This window comes from Anabrus simplex, chromosome 1 (assembly GCF_040414725.1).
Source record: "Anabrus simplex isolate iqAnaSimp1 chromosome 1, ASM4041472v1, whole genome shotgun sequence".
Lineage (NCBI taxonomy): Eukaryota > Metazoa > Arthropoda > Insecta > Orthoptera > Tettigoniidae > Anabrus > Anabrus simplex.
The window spans coordinates 842,325,312-842,351,243 of NC_090265.1; the positions used below are offsets into that span (position 1 = coordinate 842,325,312).

The 25,932-nt window shown below is 38.7% G+C and overlaps 1 protein-coding gene across 1 annotated transcript in view; it reads left to right on the forward strand.

The window, feature by feature from the left end:
* Positions 1–25,932, forward strand: part of LOC136857219 (mitogen-activated protein kinase kinase kinase 7) — a 168,383-nt gene that overhangs the window by 67,913 nt on the left and 74,538 nt on the right. Inside the window, exons 8-9 of the mRNA XM_068225255.1 lie at positions 5,044–5,153; positions 18,888–19,047. Of these exons, the coding sequence (XP_068081356.1) occupies positions 5,044–5,153; positions 18,888–19,047 (270 nt within the window). The remainder of the gene's footprint in view (positions 1–5,043; positions 5,154–18,887; positions 19,048–25,932) is intronic.

The following is a 25,932-nucleotide window of genomic DNA, read 5'->3' on the forward strand; positions in this document are numbered from 1 at the left end:
ACATTATGTCTATGTTTATATATTATGTTTATATTTTTACTTTTTTTCGATCGTACTGCCGAACAGGTTTCCGACACTTTCCTCAGGGCACTGTAGAGTTAACTGGGCTTTCAAGCAGGAATCGACACTGCTCATTCTTAACACAAATTTAGTATTTTAATATTATCGTACACGATTATGTTATCGAAACCAGAACAGATGTTGCACCTCACATTAAAAAAGAAAGCCATGGGAGGTCTTGGGACTGTTTATTACTGTTTTGGTCCTAATGTAAGACTAGGAATTTTACGTTTTCGTGTTAAAATGCCACAAACTGCAGTCGTTTTATTTGCGCACGTTACATTTCAATGGTTTGTATCATTTCCAACTCGTACTGGCATGTGCAGCGAGCAGGCTTTCCAGATGACCTCAAGGTCACGAATAACCATAATTTCTGAAGTTTGTGATTTTTTTTCCTCTTTCCAATTTGATTGGATTGGTGAAGGGCAGAATTATTGATTGAATATAATGCATTCGAGAACTTTTGAGAATCGATACTTACATTTGAAACCATGTTTTCGAGTTCAACATAACCTTTAAAAGTCGATGTAGGCCTAATTTACGCGGTACAAGATTTCCAAAAACTGACTACGAACAGTATACTGGAGACGAAATTACAAAGGAAGACTAAGAAAAGAAGGAATTTCGCCATCATGTTGGGCACTTTTGTATCTAATGTGCCTTATTTTATTAGATTAGAGAATTAACTACTTGCGGTCGATTGTCGTTTGGCTAATCAAAGTTGCTGAACTGAAAGAAGTTTTCATGGGAAACTGACGAAGATCCCTCTGTAAAATTGAATATAAAGTATCAAGATTTTGAACTTGCGTACTGGTAATTAATGCAGTTTTGTGGTCTAACATGCCTGCCTCTCATATAGAGGGCCCGGGTTTGATTCCGACCAGGTCAGGCAATTTTACCTGGATATAAGGGCTACTTCCAGGTCCACTCAGCCTACTTGATTACGTTGAAATGAGGAGCTATCTAATGGTGAGATGGTGACCGCGATCTAGAGAGCCAGGAATATCGGCCGAGAGGATTCATCACACTGGCCATGCGTCACCTCGTAATCTGCAGGCCTAAGGGCTGAGCAGCGGTCGCTTGGCAGGCAAAGGCCCATTGGGGCTGTAGTTTGGTTTCGTTTAGGAGTTTTTGTAAGATCATAATTACACATATTTCATTTTTGTGTTTAACCAAATTGTTGATGTTTACATTCATTCCCGGATTTTCCGTTTCCCCGTGTTGTACGTTTTATTTTCACGGTTCCTCGAAAAACGGAGAATCGAGGTTCCATTGTACATACTCAACTTCAGTTATTGATTCAACATTCTGATTCACTACAAATCACCACTCCATTTCTTTTCTCTTTACTGTTACCCGTCCAGTACAAGGTGTACCCCTTACTTAGTTTCTTCATTCCTTCCCCTTTCCATTTTACTTCACTTAATCCCAGGATGTCAAGTTTTCGTCTCTCCATTAGGTCACCTTCCCATTCGTATTTAAAATATTCATTGTTCCAAATCGGATTTTGTTCTCTAATCTAACACTTGCACGAACATCAGCATTACCATCATACTGTGCAAGTGTAGTCAGAGATTTGTCAATTCCATTTCCATTTTTTAACTTCCATCCGAGGCTTGTATTATAGTTGAAAGCAAGTACAAATTTATTCATCTGCTGACCTGGTAAGTCTAACAGATCTGAGGATTTTCTTTTGGGGTTTACTCCCTTAGCCTTTGAAGATCCCTCTTCTTCACAAGGCAGTGGTTTCCTCTTCTAATTTTCCCCAGAGGATGGGTTGCCTCATCCACCATCTTCGTCATTCCGAAGGTCTCCTCTGCCTAAGATGCTGTTAAGGTCTTCACCCGTAACCCTGGATATGGGTTCCACGTTATACCCCATGAGACTGGGTCCCTGCCTGAACTTGGCGCTCCTTCACACCGGCCTGCTGATGTGGAGGATACTCACCCTCACAACTGGATGTGCCAGGCAAGAATTACTAAAGTGAAGGATAGGGAAGATGACCCTCTCTCCCTTGAGCCGGGTTAATGGTTGTGTATGATGCCACAACCAATGGCAGTAATAACCTTCTCGTTATAAATTTATATGACAGTAGACTTTCCAAAATTTAACCAGACTTGAGAAATTATAAACTAACCTCTGAAATCAGTGGTGCACTCTGCTATATGTTAAAATATATCACATTCTAACTTAATTTCAGTATATAGGGTTAAAATTAAGCAATCGTTTACTTCAGCCTTTATTTTTAACGAGTTAACACTGTAACTGCTATCGACCCTGTTATTTACGCATTTGTTACAAAAACATATTCTCCTCCTTCATTTCAAATTTTCTTTACAAAACAGCAGTCTGTGGGTATTACTAATCGACTCCGACATCACCTTGGAATTCACAACTAAGCATTTTCCACCTAGTCGATACAATGATTGCTTAAGGCAATTTAATGGTTAAAAGTGGTACATGTTTCGTATATTATCAACATCTTCAGCCACATAACACTGTTTAGATGAAAAATACATAAATTGACAAAGTAATGCTTTAGAGGAAGTGTCCTTAAAATTAATATAAGATTGACAACATTAAAACAAACAAAAAACTCAAGAGAAAATATACAAATTATTTCTACAATTGAAAGCAGTCGTCAAGGAAACACTTGTACAATATTCCATAGAGAATATGTCCTAATGAATATTCTTTTCTTAATAATTCATAAAAAAAGGTCAATTTATAAATTAAAAATTATACAATTTATAAGCAATTGTCGAAATGAAGAAATCCAGATATCACAGTGTGGCTCTTATTATTAATGCAGATGAAAATATTACTGATTCCTAGTTGTCAATTCTTATTAAGCCTGCTTTCCTTTGGAACAGTAACTCCTGTCATTCTTTCACAGTCTGGTGAATATTGATGATGCGTTCTTCCTTGCTCTGGCACCTGAGGAGGTGGAGGAGCGGGGGATATAGGTGTGTCAAGAACCTCCTTGCTGTCACCTATAGCTTCAACTGAGGAGGAATAAGTTGTAGGGCTATCTGTAGGTGGAGAAATTCCAATTCTTTTTTCGTGATCTTTCTCAAGCATTTCCAAATCTACTAGAAAATTCCAATTCTTTTTTCTTGATCTATCTCAAGCGCAAAAGGTCCGAAACCTTTACAATGTAACCTACTCTTTTAAACATGTAATTCTCTGCCGGTTTATGTAAATACTTCATAAAATCTGTAACTGTAATTCGGGGATAGAGAGTGATTTACCTTCTTGAGCTCCCCTTCATTTTGGTTTGAGGTGACTACGTTTTGGTAACTGATTTTCTTCTCTTCCTTAATGTTTTAAAATTTCTTTCTTATACAGGTCACCTCCATAGTTTGGGAATAGCCCCTGTTTCATCGGCCTATTGCCTTTTAGGTTTTAAGAAGCTACATAGAGGAGTGCAAGTATCTGCCTCCTTCCTTTTTGTTTGGGCCATTTATTTAACGGTTATTTCTTTTACTCGAAGGCCCTGTAGGTTGGGTACGAGATACCCCTGTTTCAATTTGTAAGCTGGGCCATGGAAGGCCAGAAAGAGTAAGACATTTTTGGTGTTGCCTTGACTAGGCTGGAAAAGCTGAGAGCATGTCTGCTCTTTTCAAGTATTGTAAAAGTGCCTCTAGGAGGCTTGATATTGTAAATTAGGGAGCAAGTGCTCCAGTATTAGGGGATTTCTGCCCTTTTGTAAATTTATGCTCCTCTGTAAAGTTTGATCTGGAAATTCAAAGATTGTAAAACTAGGGGCTGGTAGCCCAAGTGTGTTAAGGATTTGAAGTCTTGGATTTTTCTAAAGTCTTGTCTTAAATTTGCTATGTAATTGTTATCTCACTAAGTGAGAATTTGTTAACTTGTTGCTTTTCGAAAATATAACCTTCCATTTCAGTTTAAATTCTTTCTTGACAAGTAGTTGAGACCCATTCCCCCCCCCCGGCACCTTCTTTCACCTCTGCTGATCCACCAAACCACGGTAACAATAAGAATTGACAACTAGGAATCAGTAATATTTTCATCTGCATTAATAATAAGAGCCACACTGTGATATCTGGATTTCTTCATTTCGACAATTACTTATAAATTGTATAATTTTTAATTTATAAATTGACTTTTTTTTCATGAATTATTAAGAAAAGAATATTCATTAGGACATATTCTCTATGGAATATTGTACAAGTGTTTCCTTGACGACTGCTTTCAATTGTAGAAATAATTTGTATATTTTCTCTTGAGTTTTTTGTTTGTTTTAATGTTGTCAATCTTATATTAATTTTAAGGACACTTCCTCTAAAGCATTACTTTGTCAATTTATGTATTTTTCATCTAAACAGTGTTATGTGGCTGAAGATGTTGATAATATACGAAACATGTACCACTTTTAACCATTACATTGCCTTAAGTAATCATTGTATCGACTAGGTGGAAAATAAATAAATACTTAGTTGTGAATCTATTGAAGTACATACGGACCATGAAGCTGATTTTATGTAATCACCTTGGAATGTCGACGAGAGAGGTCGCTAGTGCACGTAGTGAGAAAACTATATGAAAGATGGTTGATCACATTCAATATAATCGCTGGAGTACATAAATATTGATAACAGAAAAAGTAGCATGCGCTTATCACTCGTAATAACGGGTGCATCATTGATATGGTCCTTGCTGTAACCGAAGAATAATACACAGTTTAATACAGACATCTATTTACCGTATCCGCTGTAGCGGAATTCTACTGTTTTTTTTTTTTTAAGATATGAAATTCTGCTTACCTTCAGTCAAATAAAAGATTTCTGAAGCATGCTTTTGAATTTTGAATTGAAGGTAAAGATTAATAAATCTTTAAATGTAAGAAATCCTGTCATTAAGAATATGAAATAATTTTACTGCAGGTACTCTTGTAATTGTATTTGGTGGAAACTTGATTGTTGGATCCTCATTCAATTTGAGTATTTCTTTTTGTTTTAGACACGCAAGTATCATCTAATGTGAATGGATCTCTACCCGTAAGACCAGAGCCGCAACTATCATTACCTAGTATGACAGTACTCCCTCCTCTTCAAGTTAAAATAGATCCAGTAAGTTTCACTACTTTTTCCTTTGTATAATAAAATAAAGTGTATAGACATTTTATTTCAGATAGGAAGTATGCATTCTGCTACATAATCTGCGATGCAAATTTTGAATCATACTCTTTAAGAAGACACTGATTGTTGGATTGTTGTATGATAAAGTGAAACTAAAACATTCATATATAGTGTGTTTACATATATTGTTCTACTGCTTATCATTTGTGTTTGACCCGTAATTGGCAATAACTTAAACTTATGAATTGATTGCAAACTCTGGGATAATATGTACTATATTCTTTACGCAACAACTGTGTGACAGTTCCATGAAAAAACAGGTTCTATTTATTTATTTATTTATTTATTTATTTATTTATTTATTTATTTATTCATTCATTAATGCCTTTTTTACAGTGGCAGAGTTAGGGCTCAAGGCCCTTTCTTACACTAAAAAATTTCGTGTGGGTGCAGCCCTTGTAAGGCAGACCCTCCGATGAGGGTGGGCGGCATCTGCCATGTGTAGGTAACTGCGTGTTATTGTGGTGGAGGATAGTGTTATGTGTGGTGTGTGAGTTGCTGGGATGTTGGGGACAACACAAACACCCAGCCCTCGGGCCACTGGAATTAACCATTGAAGGTTAAAATCTCCAACCCGGCCGGGAATCGAACCCAGGACCCTCTGAACCGAACGCCAGTACGCTGACCATTCAGCCAAGGAGTCGGACCTTTCTTACACTTAACCACATACTAATCAAAATCTTAAATAAAATACTGAGATACTTAAAATAGTTAAAACTACATAAATTAATAGAATTGAAAATATATTTAAATAAATTACTAACTAAATATTAAAACTAATTAATTAAAAACTCTTAATGACATCCTCAGCACGAACACATTCATACTTCAACCATTCAGTCTGCTGTCCTCAGCAGGTAGTCTTGGCAGGTGACCTTAAATCTTGGTAAGGAGATAGTTTCTCTGACCTGAGCTGGCAGGGAATTCCATAATCTGGCACCGGTCAGCACAAATGATCTATTAATTTATTTGTGCAGTGCACTGGAATAGAAAGAAAGGATCTGGAACGTGTATTTAAGTTGTGAAATGATGATAAAAAGTTAATTAGAAGAAGTATACAGTGGCTGACTTTCAGCTAACACTCTTAAACACCATAAAAATGTGTAGCTGCCGACGTTTATCAGGCTTCAGCCATGAGAGAGTCTGATGGTATGGGGTGATATGAACATCGTACCTGATATTGTAAATAAATCGCAGGCAGGTATTTAGTGCTCGTTGAAGTTTTAGTGTTTCTTCTCTCATCATGTCAACTAAAACAATGTCACAATAATCAAGAATAGGGAGAACCAGTGTCTGTATTAGTTCGGCGTTTAGCTCAAATGGAAATACATCTCTCTGCCATTTAAGAGGATGAAGCACCCCGAAAATCTTTTTACCAATCAAGTGTTTCATTCATAATTACGCTGAGATTTTAAACCGTTTTACTGTAGGGAATAATGTTACCATTCAGTAGGATAGGCAGGATTGCGACATTGTTTGAGCAGTTCAGTAATTTTCGTGATTCAATTTTGATTGCCTGAGATTTTGTAGAGTTTAGTATAAGAGAATTTTGTTTTGCTTATATACTGAGTCATCGGAGATCATTGTTAATATCTTGTATTATTTCACCTAAATCTGAAGTCTTGCAGTGTCGATAAATTTGAAGATCGTCAGCATAGAGGTGGTGTGTATTATTTCCTCTCACATATGGTATGTCATTGATATAAATACAGAAAAGTATGGGCCCTAGAATACTGTCCTGTGGGGCACCATTGTTTCATTTTCCATTTAGAAGCCTTGTCGTTTGCTGTTACTCGCTGTTGACGGTTACTCAAATAAGAACTTAAAAACTTAAGCATAGCCAGGTCGAAATTTAGCAGTTCCATTTTCTTTATCATAGTCCGAATTTCTATAGTGTCAAAGGCGCATTTCTAATGTCTGCAGTAACCTTCAAAAGTGCTATCACGGTACTGTGTCCCTTCTTAAATCCAGATTGCAAAGGTTCCAAAAGAGCATTTTTATTTAGGTATTCCAGAACCTGCTCATATACTAAATGTTCAAAGGCTTTAGAAAGCACAGGGAGTATGGACACAGGACAATAGTCAGAGGGTGATTATAGGTTTTAACTCTAAGGTACCGGTATAATATTGGCTGTTTTCCAGACAATTGGGAAAGTTCCGTTTAGTAAACAATAGTTCAGTATGTACGTCGTTATAGGCAGGACAGCACCTGTAACGTTATGTATAAAAGTAATTTAAAAAATCATCTACACCTGTGGCCTTTGATTTTTTTTAATTTTATTTTATTTATTTTTTATTTTTTTTGCTAGTTGCTTTACGTCGCACCGACACAGATAGATCTTGTGGCGACGATGGGACTGGGAAGGAAGCGGCCGTGGCCTTAATTAAGGTACAGCCCCAGCATTTGCCTGGTGTGAAAATGGGAAACCACGGAAAACCATTTTCAGGGCTGCCGACAGTGGGGTTCGAACCTACTATCTCCCGAATACTGGATACTGGCCGCACTTAAGCGACTACAGCTATCGAGCTCGGTGGCCTTTGATTTAATCAAGTACGAAGCCTTTTTAACCTGGTTTTCTGTGACACTGTGAAATGTGGTCGATTGACTGGAGGGGAGGGCGGTGAGTCGGTGCAGTTAATTGGGGTAAGTTGAATATTTATTCTACTAAAGTAATCGTTCAGTTCAAGTGGAATGTCAGGAGTTGTCTGTCTCTGTTGATGTTTTCCTATTCCCAGAGCTCTAAGTTGGTCCTATGCACGATTAGAATTTATGTTGTTAGCTAAATTCCGGAAATATGTACATTTTTTATTTCTGATTAACTGCTTCGTGCAATTTCTTAAGATGTGGTTAGATTTGAAGTCTGTATTATCAAGATATTAAAAATTTAATTTTAAAAATTATTAAATGAATACATACAAATCCATTTTGATTGGGTCGTATTTTAAGTTCAAGGATTCAGTTATCGTTACAGTTCAACTCTTATTAAGTCTTGTGCTGATGTGAACACATGCAGAATATGATTTATTTTAAAAACCCTGTAATGCATCATGTACGTACTAGGTGAATATTGATTTAATGTGCAGAATATTGAGCCCACTAATTGCTCTTTAAAGTCATTATAGACCAGCTGCTCGCTGCATCGTGCCAACCTTGAGCAGATCGATCTGAAAGAAAGCGTGTGATCAAGTGAATGTTCCTTGCCATATTTACTCTAATATCAGCCGCATCCATAATTTTTACTTACCGGATGAGTTGGCCATTCATTTAGGGATGCGCAGTTGTGAGCTTGCATCCGGTAGATAGTGAGTTCAAACCCTACTGTCAGCAGCCCTGAAGATGGTTTTACGTGGTTTCCCATTGCAACGCCCTCTAAACTATTACAGGGAATGATGTTAGGCTAGATAACGCCATAGGGTAGCGTGCACACAAGGACGGAAAAAACAGTACAGAACATCAGGCGAAAAACTTACCACACATAAGTGGAAGCAAGAAAGTGTGCTGAAAACCCATCACATATAAAAAAACAAGAGCCTTAGATCCCCGGGAAATGCTGAGGCATACACCAAAAATAACACCAATTTTCAAAAAACAAAATATTATAATTAGAATAAATAATATTTATATTAAATAAAACTGAAAATCTTAAAATGTTTTATAAATAAGGGAAATCCAAAAACGAACAGAACGATTAATAGTATAAATATAATTTAGTAAATAGATAATTTAAATTTAAATAAATATAGTTTCTTATAATACTATTCAATTAATAAATGAAAATGTTTTCAATTAATAAATCAAAATGTTGCACCATACCTAGTTGTCATAACAAGTTACTAGAACTAGGTTAAATAGAATATTAAAATTTAATTAAGAATGAAAAATGGATTGAATAACTTAAGAAAGGCTTCTGACAGTCCCCAGTGAAAGGATCATTCACCTGAAATCCCCACATTAACATTGTTCCACAACACATCCCTTGCAATAAAACATAAACATATACTGACGAAAATGTTTAACACCAAGCCCGCACAAAGTCGGAAAATATAAACTCCAATAAATTAAAATTTAAACCGCGAACACCGCCATAGGCAAAAGAAATCAACAAATTTACAACCCGTAGTCAATGAGTTAGAGAACGAGGCAGTACAAGTAACAAACAAGAGAGTCAAACACGTTCTTGCCTCAAGGTGAAAAACAATCATTATTACGTTAACGACGCCTCTCAAGAACTCGACACAATGCCAGATAAGACAATAATAATCAGTTACGTAACTGCCAAGTCATGATAAGATGGCACAACAATCAGAAGAAGAGATAAGAACAATGAACATCCAATACCTTACACTTGGGGTGTCCAAAATCCTCAGTGAAAGCCCATTATGTTACAAACTACTACTTTAGAATCTTACATTTTTTAAATTAATGTAGCGGTAAACCCACTTAACGAGAACTATAATGTAATAAATCACGCACAGTGATATTCAAAACATACCACCCTCATCCTAAATATATAAACCAAGGTGAATTAAATATGCAAGAAATTTAATATAGTGATGATAATAATAATAATAATAATAATAATAATAATAATAATAATTTTAAAAAACTGTGGTAAATAGTGCTTACGTAGTACATAGGTCAATACACGGGCACGAGTGAGACGAAACATACGTAAAGATGCACAAATAAATCGGATCAGAATGACAACTGAAAAATAAGCACAGCCACAGGTGAAAAAAACACAGCAATGTCCCGCGATAAATTTAAAATAGTAACCACTCAATGGAAAATTCTAAGTTCTCATGGAGGGAATTAGATATTTTTCACCAATAGAGCGTGTCAAAAACAGATCATATGTAAGGCTCTTCAGGCGTTTGCTCTGTTAACCAGCGTTTCATCTTAGGTCTGACACTAGACTCATCAGAGTGGGATGTGTCAGACCCTACCCACTGACGCTGGGGTGTATGCAGGTGAACTTATCAGAAGCCCATTATAAGAGGCACACAGTCTGATAACTGCATACGGGAGATAAATCTCCACAATGAAGTTATTGCCCGATAAATCTCCACAATGGAGATTTATCTCCCGTATGCAGTTATCAGACTGTGCCGCTTATTATGGGCTTCTGATAAGTTCACCTGCATACACCCCAGCGTCAGTGGGTAGGGTTTGACACATCCCACTCTGATGAGTCTAGTGTCAGACCTAAGACAAAACACTGGTTAATAGAGCAAACGCCTGAAAAGCCTTACATCTGATCTGTTAGTAACCATTCACTCATCCAGGAAATAAAACTGTAAAACACACACCAAATATACAGAAAAACAAATATATCCAAGGGGAAAATTAAATTTAGCAATGCAAAGGAAAATTTCAAAAGTTACCGGACAACAGTAGCATCACATACACACGGCACCCACTTGAAGCTTGAACGTCGTCCCACACAAATACCAAGACAGTATTCAGATCACAAGAAGCACACCAAATAAATTAAAACGACACATTCAGGTAATTAATTGAAGGAACAGGTGGATTCTTGTTCCTTCAATTAATTGGATCATATAGTCGATATGGATATGAAGTGGATAGTATGTAACACATTCAGGTAAAATAACATAAAGAGGAGTAAATCATAAAAGGAGTGCTTACATAGATGCTATATATGCCAGGAAACTCACTGTGTTTGACCTATGACTAGGAACACTCACAGGAAAGTATTAAAATACATTTAAATATTTACAGGAGTCTCAAAATATTATCACTGAAGAAAGAGATACATAATCGTCCCGTAATGGGGTTTACTACCCATTTCAACCGATGCCAGATGCTTCTCTTATTGTGTTAGAAGTTGGTAAGCGACACATGGCTACAAGAAGTGTCCGCTCACAAGCAACTCTTAACGGTCGACAGACATTTTCCAAGGTAGGCCGTTCACAGCTGCACAGTCTAGCAATGGTTGAGCTCTCTGGAGAGCAGAGTCAGTACACAATCAAAGTTCCAAGTTTCGCTCACAGATGGCGTAAGATTACGTTGTACTAACACAGAGCCCAAGCGCACAAAGTATTTATTATAGATGATAAACCGTGCCATCTAGACACGCCATTAAATTATATGTCTCATATAATGTACAGATCCCAAATTATATATATGTATATTTTACGTTAATTATGCCACACCATTTTCACAGCAGGCTGTACCTTAATTAAGGCCATGGTCGCTTCTTTCCCACTCCTAGCCCTTTCCTATCCCATCATCGCTGTAAGACCTCTGTGTATTGGTGCGACATAAAGCAAATTCTAAAAATAAAAATAAAGAATTTACTCAACAACTGTGTAACAGTTCATGAAAAACAGGTTGGTAGAAGAAAATGGCATTAGAGCAGCAGGCTGTGAGTTTTCTATTCATGAAAAACAAGTGAGGAATTGGAAAAAGTAACAAGTGAATTAAAAATCATTGTTCATCCAGGCATATTCTTCATGGCCCAAAACAGGGTAAATTCCCAGGTGTTTTGGAAGCATTACTGAAACACGTTAGAGAGGTAGAACAATGGTTGCAGTGTTTCGCACTAAGTGTTACAACTAAAAGCATGGGAAATTCTGTGTTCCCGCAAGATTCCAGGAAACTTATCAAGGCAAGTCACAGTTGGATCAGTTGGTTTATGCAGTGTAATAACCTGTCATTGCGTCAGAAAACATTTTTGTGCCAAAAATTGTCTAAAGATTGCACCGATAAAGTTAGAGTTTCACAAGCATGTGATTGGGTTAAGGCAGCAGAACCCAAACCTCCTCTCACAGATTGGCAATATTGACCAAACCCCTACGTATTTTATACATTTCAAGCAACACTACTATTTCTGAGAAGAATGGCAACAAAAAGTTACATTGTCCAGTGATGTTGATCATTATTTCTGATGGCTGTAAACTACCTCCATATGTTATGTTTAAATCCAAGACATTATCAAAGAATATCATGTTCCCGACTGATATTCACATACGTGTTCAGGTAAAAGGTTGGATGGACGAGAAAGTGATGTGCGACTGGATACATTCTGTGTAGCACCAAAGACCTGGTACACTGCTCCAAAAGCTGGACAGCTTTAGAGACCACCTTGTTGATGTTGTAAAAAGTGCGCAGATCTATAAAAATTGATCTTGCTGTGATTCTGGCTGGTCTAACACCGATCTTGAAATTTTTGTGCATGTCAGTGAACAAATCATTTAAACACCATTTGTGGTGAAGTTATTCAGATTGGATGGCTGCTGGGAAATTGGTATATACTCAGCCGGGCTGAGCGACTCAGACGTTTGAGGCGCTGGCCTTCTGACCCCAACTTGGCAGGTTCGATCCTGGCTCAGTCCGGTGGTATTTGAAGGTGCTCAAATACGTCAGCCTCATGTCGGTAGATTTACCGGCATGTAAAAGAACTCCTGCGGGACAAAATTCCAGCACCTCGGCATCTCCGAAAACCGTAAGAGCCGTTAGTGGGATGTAAAGCAAATAACATTATTTATTATTTGGTATATACTCAGTGATAAGCTCAAGTGCCTGTCGGTCCAGCTGATCTTTTAATGGATCTTTCAGGCTTGGAGTAACATATCAGAAGCGATCATCTTCAAGAGCTTCATGAAAATTGTGATTTCCCATGTGGATTGTTAAAATTAATTTTATTTTTTTACAGTTTGTTTTTCATCGCACTGACACAGATAGGTCTTATGGCGCCAATGGGATAGGAGTGGGAAGAAAGCGACCATGGCCTTTGTGGCCTGGTGTGAAAATGGGAAATGATTCGGAGAGTGACATGGATGTAGACGAAAGCAAAACTAGCCACTCTCTTAGTGATTCCAAGTAAATATTTGTATACAGTTTTTTTAATGAACAATATCGGTTACATTTCCTCCCAAGTGTTTAAAATGTTAACAGTCCTTTCTTTGTGTTTTGAAAGTTTGTTAATAAAATCCTTCGAGTGTCATCATCATCATCATCATCCATTTCCCTTGTCCAACTTCTGCCAGGTTTGGAGGTGCATGGCACTTTTCCATTTTCCTCTACACAATCTCCATTGCTCTGCCATAACTGTGCTCCAACCCAGGTTTCTTCTAATTACACTATTCTTGATCATTTCAAGCCTCTTTAGTCTAGGTCTCCCTCTTCCTATCTGGGTCTCCATTTACTTCAGCATTCTTACCTCTTCCATCCTATTATTTAACACATCCAAACCATCCAATCTCTCTCCATTCTGCAGTAAGGCTTTTCCACTCTGATTACCTTCCTGACGTCTGCATTTCTTACTCTGTCTGTTCTCATCTTTCCTATCATACTTCTTAAAAAATTCATTTCTCTGGCCTGAATTTTATTCTCTTTTATCTACTGTCCAGGTCTCTGCTGCATATGTCAATATTGGGCAGTTGTAGGTACATCTTATACATAACCTCTTTACACTTCATTCGTACTTCCTTCCTCCACATCAGGTTGCTCTCACTCTGGTAGAATACATTTCCTTGTTGAATCCTTTTACTGGTCTCCATGTCCAGCCCTGCATCCTGCATCAGTTCGCTTTCCAAATACTTGAAGATCTCCCAATTTTAAAGGTTTTGTGCCTTTCCTTCCCTTTCTTCTCTCGTCAACACCATTGTCTTACTCTTTTCCATGATGATTTTCAATAATCTCACTCAACATGTAGAGTTGCCCTTGTACTTCCTCTATATTTGCTTCCCACACCACAATATCATCTGCAAACAGCATTACCTTCAGCTCCCTGCCCCCTTATTTTACCTTTGTCTCCTTCGCAATTTTGTCCATAACCGTTACGAATAACAGTGGTGACATGGACACTTCCTTGACGTATTACTTTTCAATACCAAAACCATGCTGTTCTCCCCCACATCTGGACACTGCTGTATCCAGTCATTTAGTACTGATTTTTCTTTCCTGATAGATCTAAATAGCCTTAACAGCCATTGTAGACCAACAGGTTCTGCTGCTTTTATCATTTCCACATGCAATTCATCCAATCCTGCTGCTTTTCCCAGTTTCATTTGTTTGTCAGTAGTTTCTACTTCTTTCTTTGTGATTTCATTCTCGAATTCAGTCTCCTCACAGTCTGCTTGGCCATGCTGTTAGGAGCGCGCAGCTGTGAGCTTGCATCTGGGAGATAGTGGGTTCGAACCCCACTGTCAGCAGCCCTTAAGATGGTTTTCCGTGGTTTCCCATTTTCACACCAGGCAAGTGCTGAGGCTGTACCTTAATTAAGGCCACGGCTTCCCACTCCTAGCCCTTTCCTGTCCTATTGTCGCCATAAGACCTATCTGTGTCGGTGCGACATAAAAGCAACTAGCAAAAAAAAAAAAAAAAAAAACACTGCTTATCATCTCATCTACGCCCCTTCTCACATTCAAGAGTTCATCTAAGTCATTTCAGTTTTTCCTCATTTCCCACGGTTGTGTTATTCTCGCTCCTTCTTTCCCTTTCACCTGCTTTGTGTAGACTCTTCCTTCTTAAAAGTCCATATAGCATTTTTTAACTGCTGTACACATCCTCTTCCAGCTCTCATGAAAATCCTCCCCAGCTTTTCTTCACTTCTTTCTTGCACCTTCTTTTCATTTCCTTCCATTCTATCCCTAATCCATGATCGCCGTGCTCATTTTTCACTGCTTCTTTTACCCTCTCTGTTTATCTTTCACTCTATCCTGGAAAATAAAATTATTAATTTTTGTATAGTTGTTTTACTTTTAAAGAGGTTTTTAGAACTTTCTCTAGCAATCTCTTTAAAACTAAAACTTGAGCTGCTGTTTTGTTGTTTTCCTCAGCCCACTTGACAGGTGTGTTGAATGAACTCACAGCATCGCTACATCATTCAGTGCGAATTTGTGATGATTTTTTCATCATACATAGTGGTAATGTCATAGACAATCTCATAATTTCTCATCAGCTAAAAATTTTCGTATTCGTGTCCAAACAGCTGGTCGTTTACATAGCCAGTAAATTACGTACGCACCTGCTGCTGCTGCCATTACTACTACTACTACTACTGCTGCTACTACTACTACTGCTGCTACTACTGGGCTTGTACAAAGGAATCACACAAAACCGTTTATTACACACAAGTGTTGTCTCTTCAATTTAGTGTTTAGAATTGCTTAACTTTATCACATGTTACTGGAAGAATAAGGTTAAATATCCCAATACTATACTAAAATTCATAATGCAGGATACATCTTCTGGAGGAGAGTTCCCAGATGTCTATAAATGTCACAGGTAAGAAACTTCAGTTTAGGGCCGATGACCTTCGATGTAAGGCCCCTTAAAACAACAAGCATCATCAAACCTCGGTTTGGTGTAGAACATCTTTAGTTGAATCATTATGAACAGTCATGAACCAGTGCAACATAAAACCCTTGGCAAAAAAGACAGTGGTCTTCATATATATAGGAGTTCATTGCTTTCCAGTTTCTTTTTTCCCTCCAAATTGCATTAAGTTTATTCCTTGTTAGCTGTCCTTTGTAGAGTTTGGCATAATAAAGACATGTTCTACTTGCTGTAGAATTGTTTGTGGGATGTAAGGAAGAAAAGGAGTTGCCTCTCTATGAACATTGGCTGCTGGAGGATAAACAGAGTAGAATTCTTTGTTGTGGAGTAAAGTGGCTACATCCTAACTCTTTGAATTATTTTGGAAGACAGCTGGAAATGTTAATAGATAAGACTCAGAGGAATGAATGTATTTTCAGAAGTAATGGAAATTTGACTCCCTGAGTGTGAGGATAAGCTAATTTGATCAGTATTCTATGGAAAAATCCATCTAATTGTACATCTATTGAAGAATCCTTCCCACGTCAGGATTGGGAAAGCACGATGTTGTTCATATTGTTGAAAACACTCCTCGGTATCCAGTTCACATGAAGAGTATTAGCTGACCAAGTGAGTTGGCGTTTGCAGTTTGGGTCATGTTGCTCTGAGCTTGCATTTAAGAAATGTTGGGTTCAAACCCACTTGTCGGCAGCCCTGAAGATGTTTTTTACCAAAGTTTCCCATTTACACATCAGGCAAATACTGGGGCTGTACCTTAGTCATAGCCACACCCTGCCCAGTCCTAGCCCTTTCCTATCCCATAGTCAGCAGAAGACTTAACTGATTTGGTGCAGTGTTAAACCAGAAGCAAAAGAAAAAATATATATTACCTGACAATGGAAACTTTTGTCCATGTGAGATCAATGGGAAGTGTACTTCTGGGTATGTGAAAAGTCTGTGTCTAAATATGGTGATCTACAGTAGATAGAAGTTACATTTCACAAACAGGTCATCGTCAGGTTTCACAGAATGATCAAAACAGGCTGTGTAGTGAATGAAGAATGAGCCTCTGTAGTGATCACTTAACTCTTCGTGGGCAGAAACATATACTGTGTGTGTGTGTGTGTGTATATATATATATATATACAGTATATGCTCCATTTGAATTTCACTGCTATACTGGCCAAGAAGGTTGTTTTACAGCACATGTTCAACTGTAGGTGTATAGTCAATCAAACACTTGTATCAGTGGTGCCTTGGGTATATTTTACGTAACAGATGGTGAAACAGCCGTACTTCCAAAGGTATTCCTTCCATGCTGTCAAATCCACATGTACCAACCACCATTTATTTTCTGTGACTCTCACCCCCTGTGGGTGGGGGCACAGACGAATGCACCCACGGTATCCCCTACCTGTCGTAAGAGGCAACTAGAAGAGGCCCCAGGGGCTCTCAACTTGGGAGCATGGGCTGGTGACCACAGGGCCCTCGACTGAGTCCTGGCATTGCTTCCATTTACTTGTGCCAGGCTCCTCACTTTCATCTATCCTGTCTGACCTCCCTTGGTCAACTCTTGTTCTTTTCTGACCTCAGGGGTATTTGAGTATTCGAGGCCTAGGGAGTCTTTCATTTTCACACCCTTCATGGCCCTTGTCTTTCTTCGTTCTGTACTTCATTTTTCAAAGAGTTGGGTCCCTTTTTCTTTTTTTTCTCTTTCTCTCCCTATCCTCTGTAGGTGGGGGATGCAGACAAAGACTACACCCATGGTATACCCTTGCCTGTCGTAAGAAGCAACTAAAAGGGGCAACCAAGGGATAAGAGAACCATGAGACTACTTGTGATTAGTACCATTACGTGCGGAACACCATGGGTCAATACAGTTGGTCCGTTATTGGACATTATTGCATTGGCACTGTCGGTGGCTCTAAGTAGCCTACACAGTAGCCTCCACAGTATGCACTAGCCATGCATCTTGGTAGGTGTGCTGTTTACCAACTGATGAGCCCAACTTAGCACACTGGAGCAAAACCCTGGCAACCAGGAATGAGTTAGCTGGTAAATTTATAATGTCCAATAACAGACCAACGATATTGGTATTACAAATTTACTCATTCGGAACAAATATTTCAGGTTCCCTATGGGAATCAACATGTTTTAACACCATGGGTAGGCGTTACTTGCGACTAGTTCCACCTTGCGAGGAAAACCATGGGTCTGTGTTATATAGGAGCAGTACCATTATGTGAGGAACACTACAGGTCTAGATGTTGCTTGTGATAAGTGTCATCATGTGTATTCCAATGGTCGGTTCCACTGTGTTCAAGGAGGGTCTGCGTTACCTATGAGTAGTTAAACTTTATGAGAAACACCATGAATCTATGTTGCCTGTGATTAGTACTACTGTACTATGTGAGAAACACCATGGGTTTGGCTGGCGCCCGTGATTAGTACCACTGTGAGGAAAACCATTGGTTTGCATTGCCTGAGAGTAGTACCATTATGTGAGAAACACCATGGGAATACCTTTTTTATTTTTTTTATTTTTTACGTCGCACCGACACAGATATGTCTTCTGGCGATGATGGGATAGGATAGGCCTAGGAATAGGAAGGAAGCAGCCGTGGCCTTAATTAAGGTACAGCCCCAGCATTTGCCTGGTGTGAAAATGGGAAACCATGGAAAACCATCTTCAGGGCTGCTGACAGTGGGGCTCGAACCCATTATCTCCCGATTACTGGATCATGGGAATACCAGCGCCCGTGATTAATCCCACTATGTGAGGAACACCATTGGTCTGCGTTGCTTGTGAGTGGTGCCCTTATGTGCGAAACGCAGTGGGTTTGAACCTGCGAGTAGTGCCATTGTGTGTGACATACCATGGGTCTACATTACCTGTGATTATTACCACCATGTGAGAAATACCATAAATCTATTTTGCCTGTGATTAGTACCACTATAAGAGGAACACCATGGTTCTGCTTTAACAGTTATTAGTACCATTATGAGGGGCCGGTAACCTGGATTTTGGACCCCTTTAAATAATACATATCATTCTAGTAATTAAGACATTTCTTAAAATGTAACTGGTATCCTCAATAAATTTTCTTATACAGAAGCAGATGCTTTTCGTTCCACTAGATGTAAACTTCTCATTATTCTCGTCTTGACAAGTTCTTCCATTAGCAGCTAATGTTGTGCACTTGAAATAGATATTGGATGGCGCTTTAATGATATCAACAACGTTGTTGTACTTTCATAACCTTGAAGTCAGATGGGTTCCTCATGAGAAATCTAGAAAAGTAAGATTGCTTGCTTCCATTATTACTTTTATATGATTTTTCCTTCCTCCTTAGTTCTTTTATCTTCTTTTTTATATTTCAGAATGAATGGGGTTATTGTGATTCACTGAACAGTGAAGATTATGAAAATGAATCGGATGATGAGGAATGTGATATGCTACACTCTACACAGAATGGACAGAGCACAGATATGAAATTTGGAAAGACACCTGGTCTTGACAAGGTGGAGCCTCCGCCTCAGAGTGAGTGTTTTCTTTGTAAAATAGTATTTTCATTTTATTCCAACATCACTGTAGTAGAGAATTTGTTTCCTTCCTTCCTTCCTTCCTTCCTTCCTTCCTTCCTTCCTTCCTTCCTTCCTTCCTTCCTTCCTTCCTTCCTTCCTTCAAAGAGGTTTTTTTAACCTTTTAGCCTCTATACACAGGATGCTTGTTCTGACCCATATTCCTCTTCTCTCAGTCGCTCCATACTTTGGCTATATTATAAACTGCACTGCCCTTAATTACCCCTAGTTGAAATTGATAGTTACACTTCTATGATAAAAGCCCATCTTTATATTAAATTTTACTTTTAAAAAAGCTTTGGCAAATTCATCTGTCCGTTCTACTGGACTGATTTGCTTTATGGTGGTTTTATTCTCTCTGGAATTACCTGCCAGTGAATCATGAGACATTGATAGGCCTCTAAGTTCAGTCAACTTCGAGTAATCATAAAATCAAATCATTACATGATCACTCCAATAATTGCAGGCGAAGGCTTACCCTAACCCACAGTATAATCTGTACTAGGCAGGTTGCTCAGTGACTAACACTTTCATTAATCTTCTGATATATGTGATTTTCATCCTTAGTAATGTCATTGCAAGCAGTTATATTTGATTACTACAGTACCTCTTAAGCCAGAGAGTATACACTTTATCTGATCACAGAAGAATACTATGCCCTGCTAGATACTCTCTTGATTCTCTAACCTTTCACAGCTTCCAAATATAATTATCAGATGGCAGAGTGTTCCTAATAACTTGCACGCTGCTGAGAGAAAAAAGTCTTCGCACAAACACACCCCAATGCAAGTATGAAGAATGAGATTTCCACCTAATCAATACTTTATTACAAAATGTTTGAAGTTATCTACATTGAAACAGTACCGGTTTCGACCTGTAAAAAGGTCATCATCAGCTGTTGGTGAACCTGCTTAATAGCGATAGTACGTAAAACATTACTAAAACTAATTTAACAAACACCCCATCGTGACATACGCCTTAGTCATTATTTTGGAACAGCTATCAAAGGATAACCTAGCTACACTTGAAAGAGGGAAGACCATGAATCTTAAAACAGTTCTCTGCCTGGCAAAAAAACACTCCTTCAAGACTAACCTATGAGCCCACAAGACACTATATAGAAGAACTGTGATTAAAAGTACCATTGCCTTCTACGACACAATACCATGCTTTACATCAAGAACTGCAGGATAAAAAAGCGAATATATGGATTTTATTCCCCTGCAAATTTGGTGTGTAAACACTTTTAGAGAACTTATTTTGAATTGTGTTAATAAGAGTTTGCTTTAGATTTAGATGAAATGAATTTGAAGATGCTGACCCTACGGTCAAGGGGTTGAGCACCTGTCTCTTACTTTGAAGCCCTAGGTTCAGTATCTGGCTAGGTGAGGGATTTTTACTTTGATCTGAAGGCTGGTTCAAGGTCCACTCAGCCTATGCAAGAACAGTTGACACTGCCGCGGTGGGGAGGCTTGCGCGTTCCAATGAAGCAGATAGCCAAACCACAGGTGCAACCATATCGGATGGGTATCTGTTGATAGACCAGACTAACGAATGGTTCATCGAAAGGCGGGTAGCAGCATTTTGGAAGTTGCAAGTGCAGCAGTTTAGATGATTGACTGATATGGCCTTGTAATAATACTCAGCATGGCTTTGCTGTGTTGATACTGCTACATGGCTGAAAGCAATGTTATACTACAGCCGTAACTAACTCCCGAGAACATGCAGCTCTCTCTGTATGAATGATGTACTGATGATGGCTTCCTCCCGGGTAAAATATTCTGGAGGCAAAACAGTCCCCTATTTGGATTTCCAGGTGGGACTTCAGGAGAGGGGGCGATCATCAGGAAGATGAATACTGACATTCTGCAAATAGGAGCGTGGAATGTTAGAAGTTTGAATCACCAACCTCGATAGCTGCAGTCGCTTAAGTGTGGCCAGTATCCAGTAATCAGGAGATAGTGGGTTCGAGCCCCACTGTGGGCAACCCTGAAGATGGTTTTCCGTGGTTTCCCATTTTCACACCACGCAAATGCTGGGGCTGTGCCTTAATTAAAGCCACGGTCGCTTCCTTCCCATCATCGCCATAAGATCTATCTGTGTCTGTGTGACGTAAAGCAAATAGCAAAAAAAAAAAAAAAAAAAAAAAAATTAATCTTTGTGGTAGGTTAGAGAATCTGAAAAGGGAAATGGATACACTAAAGTTAGATGTGGTTGGTATAAGTGAAGTATGTTGACAGGAAGAACACGACTTTTGATCAGGCGATTACAGAATTATCAATGCAAAATCAAACAGGGGAAATGCAGGAGTTGGTTTAATAGTGAATAAGAAGATAGGCAGCGGGTAAGCTACCATGACCAGCATAGTGAAAGCATTATTGTCATCAGGATAGACACCAAACCAATGCCCACCATGATAGTGCAGGTCTATATGCCTACTAGTTCAGCGGATGATGAGGAAATCGAAAGAATGTATGAAGATATAGAAGATTTAATACAGTTTGTGAAAGGTGATGAGAATCTAATTGTGATCGGAGACAAATGCAGTGGTAGGCCAAGGAAGAGAAGGTAATACAGTAGGAGAATTTGGATCGGGACAATGGAACGAAAGAGGAAGTCAGCTGGTTGAATTCTGCCCCAATCACAATTTAGTCCTTGCTAATACGTGGTTCAAAAACCACAAACGATAGCTGTACTTATGGATGAGACCTGGGGACACTGGAAGGTATCAAATAGACTTCATTATGATTAGTCAGAGATTCAGAAACCAGGTGTTGGGTTGCAAAACTTTACAGGAACAGACGTGGACTCTGACCACAACTTGTTGGTCATGAAATGCCATCTAAAGTTGAAGAAATTGAAGAATGGAAGGAATGCAAGGAGATGGGATCTAAACAAGTTGAAAGAAAAGAGTGTGAGGGTTTGTTTAAAAGGAACATGTTGCACAAGGAATAAATGAAAAGGCTGAAACATAATAGAGGAAGTGTGGATAGTCATGAAAAATGAAGTTAGTAGGGCTGCTGAAGAAATGTTAGGAAGGAAAGAAAGATCAACTAAGAATCAGTGAATAAGTCAGGAGATACTAGACCTGATTGATGAACGATGAAAATACAAGAATGCTAGAAATTAAGAGGGCCGAAAAGAATACAGGCGATTAAAGAATGAAGTGGATAGGAAGTGCAAGGTAGCTAAGGAAGAATGGCTGAAGGAGAAGTGCAAGGATGTCGAAAGTTGTATAGTCCTAGGAAAAGTAGATGCTGCATACAGCAAAATTAAGGAAACCTTTGGAGAAAGGAAATGTATGTGTATGAATATTAAGAGCTCAGATGAAAGCCTCTTCTAGGGAAAGAACACAAAGCAGAAAAATGGCAGGAACATATCCAAAAATTGTATCAAGGTAAAGATGTAAATGATTTATTTCTGGAACAAGAAGAGGCTGTTGATGCTGATGAAATGGGACACCAAATTTTGAGGTCAGAGTTTGACAGAGCTGTGAGAGACCTAAATAGGAATGAGGCACCTGAAATTGATGACATTCCCTCTGAATTACTGACTGCTATAGAAGAAACCAGCATGGCAAGGATATTCCATTTAGTGTGTAAGATGTATGAGACAGGATAAGTGCCATCCAATTAGTATCTCATGCCTGCAAAATTTTAACACTTATTATTTACAGAAGAATGGAAAGACAAGTTGGAGCTGAGAAGATCAGTTTGGCTTCAGAAGAAATGTAGAAACACGTGAAGCGGTCCTGGCTTTACACCTGATCTTACAGGATCAAATTAAGGAGGACAAGCCCTCATACATAGCGTTCGTAGATCTAGAAAAGGCATTTGATAATGTTGATTGAACCAAGCTATTTAAGATTGATTGGGATCAGATACCGAGAACGAGGAATTATTTACAATCTGTATAAAAATCAGTCTGCAGTGATGAGAATCAAGGGCTTTGAAAAAGATGTATCAATCCAGAAAGGAGTGAGGCTGGGCTGCAATCTGTCCCCCCTTCCCCCTCCCTCCTTTTCAGTGTTTACATAGAACAGGCAGTAAAGGAGATCAAAGGGGAATTTGGAAAGGGAATCACAATCCAAGAAGAGGACATCAAAACCTCGAGATTTGCCGATGATTTTGTTATTTTATCTAAGACTGCAGAAGATCTCGAAGTTGCTAAATGGTATGGGTAATGCGTACAAGATGAAAATCATCATCATCATCATCATCATTTCCCATTATCCAGCTCTAGCTGGCTAGGGGCGAATATGGCACCTCTCCACCTTCTTCGGTCTTTCAAGCACTCCTCCTCCAACACTGTGTCCCAGTCCAGATTTCTTTCTCAAATACTGCGTTGGATTGTGTCCTTCCATCTCAGTCGTGTTTGTCTGCAGCCTCTCCTTCCTTGCATTTGCATTTCCCATCCCCCCCCCTTTTTTTTTTTTGCATTCTTTCATCACTCATTCGCTTTATGTGCCCAAACCATCCTATTCGGCTCTTCTCTATTCTATCATTCATTTTTTTCCACTTCAATTTCTTCCCATATTTTCTCATTCCTTATTTTGTCTCTTCTGCTCTTCTATACCACACTCCTCAAGAACTTCATTTCGGCTGCCTTATTAGACTTTCATCCTTCTTTGTCATTGTTCAAGTTTCTGCTCCATAAGTTGTTATGGGTATGCAATCCATCTTGTACATAGTTTCCTTTGCTTCCATTGGCACATCTTTGTCCCATAACATGTTTCTTACGCTTGTAAAAAACAGCTTCCAGCTTGAATCCTCTTACTGATTTTAGCATCCAGTCGAGCATTCTCCATTAATTCACTCCCCAGGTATATGAACGTCTCCACTACTTCCAGGTGCTTGTTTGCAAGTCTAATCTGACCTTTCCCTTCTTTCTCCCGTCTAGTCATAACAAGAGTTTTACTTTTTTCTACACTTATTTTCAATCCACATTCTTCGATCTTCCCATTCACCACATCCAACTGTTCTTGAACATTCATGTCATCTTCTCCCCAAATCACAATATCATCTGTAAATAATAACGTGTTCCTTTCTCTTCCTCCATATGCTGCTTTTGCTGTTTTCATGATGCCATCCATTACTATTGTAAACAGGATTGGTAATAGAACACTTCCCTGTCTCAGCCCACTAGTGATTTTGAACCAACTTGTCCTGCCAACTTGTGTTTGCATGCAACTACAACATTCCTTGTACATTGCCATGGTCATTTTTATTACTCTGTCAAATTCCTTTTTGCACCAGACTGTCCCAAACTTTAGTCCTGGGGTCAGTGTCCTATGCCTTTTCGATGTCAATGAATGCCATCACCATATCATTCCCATACTCCCATTGCTTTTCCATTAGTTGTCTCATAATGAATATGGGCTCTATTGTTGACCTTCCACTTCCGAAACCAAACTGATTTTCCTGTATCTAATTTTCAACCTTCAACTTATCCTACTTTCCAGTATCCACTCCATTATCTTAGCAACATGGGATATCAGAGTAATTCCCCTGTAGTTCTTCAATACTTTCTTATCACCTTCCTTGAAAATTGGGATGGTTATTCCTTTTTGCCAGTCCTCAGGGACCTCCTTATTCTCCCAGACAATCCTGAGAACTCGATATGTCCACTGCAGGCCTACACCTCCAGCTGCCTGTATCATCTCACTGAAATTTCATCTATTCCAGCAGTTTTTCCATTCTTCATTTTGCTTTCTGTCATTTCAGTTTCATTCATTGTAATTTCTTTATCCATTTCTTCATCAACTAATTTGCTTTTCCTGGTGGTCCTTCAAATGACTGTCATTAGTTCTCGTGTTCAGCAACTTCTGAAAATACTCTCTCCATACAAGATGAAAATAAGTCCAGAACAAAAGTAATGGAGTGCAGTTGAACGAAGGCAAGTGATGCAGGAAATATTAGATTAGGAAAGGAAGTAGATGAATATTGTTACTTGGGTAGTAATATAACTAATGATGGCAGAAGTAAGGAGGACATAAAATGTAGACTAGCACAAGCAAGGAAGAGCTTTCTTAAGAAAAGAAATTTGCTCACTTCAAACATTGATATCGGAATTAGAAAGATGTTTTTGAAGACTTTCGTGTGGAGTGTGGCATTGTATGGAAGTGAAACATGGACGATAACCAACTCTGAAAGAAAGAGAGTAGAAGCTTTTGAAATGTGTTACAGAAGAATGCTAAAAGCGAGATGGATAGATCGAATCACCAATGAAGAGATACTGAATTGAATTGGTGGGAGGAGATAGATTTGGCTAAGTTTGACGAGAAGAAGCGATAGAGTGATAGGACACATCTTAAGACACCCAGGACTTGTTCAGTTGGTTTTTGAAGGAAGTTTAGGTGGTAAGAACTGTAGGGGTGGACCAAGGTATAAATATGACAAGCAGATTAGAACAGATGTAGGATGCAATAGTTACGTAGAAATGAAAAGTTACCACTGGATAGGGTGGCATGGAGAGCAGCATCAAACCAGTCCACTGACCGATGACTCAAACACAAACCCAATGCATTATTTTTACCCCACAGATGGCACGATGACATCAGAATGGATGAATTCTGACTACGAACTGCAACTTATCATAACGTGCTCCTTAGTAAATGTTGATAAAACCATTGAAAAGGGCAGACAATGCAATATGACTATGACAGGCATATCAGGACATGTTATCTGGCGTATTTATAATGAATGCTGCAAAGCAGCACAGGTCTTCTAGTTTTCATAAAACTGCAGATTTGTAGAAAAACATTCATAATTTCTTAGTTATTCAAGTTAGTCACTTGACTCATCCAGAGTTAAGAAAAGACTACAGGCCTTATGGGCCTGTTGCC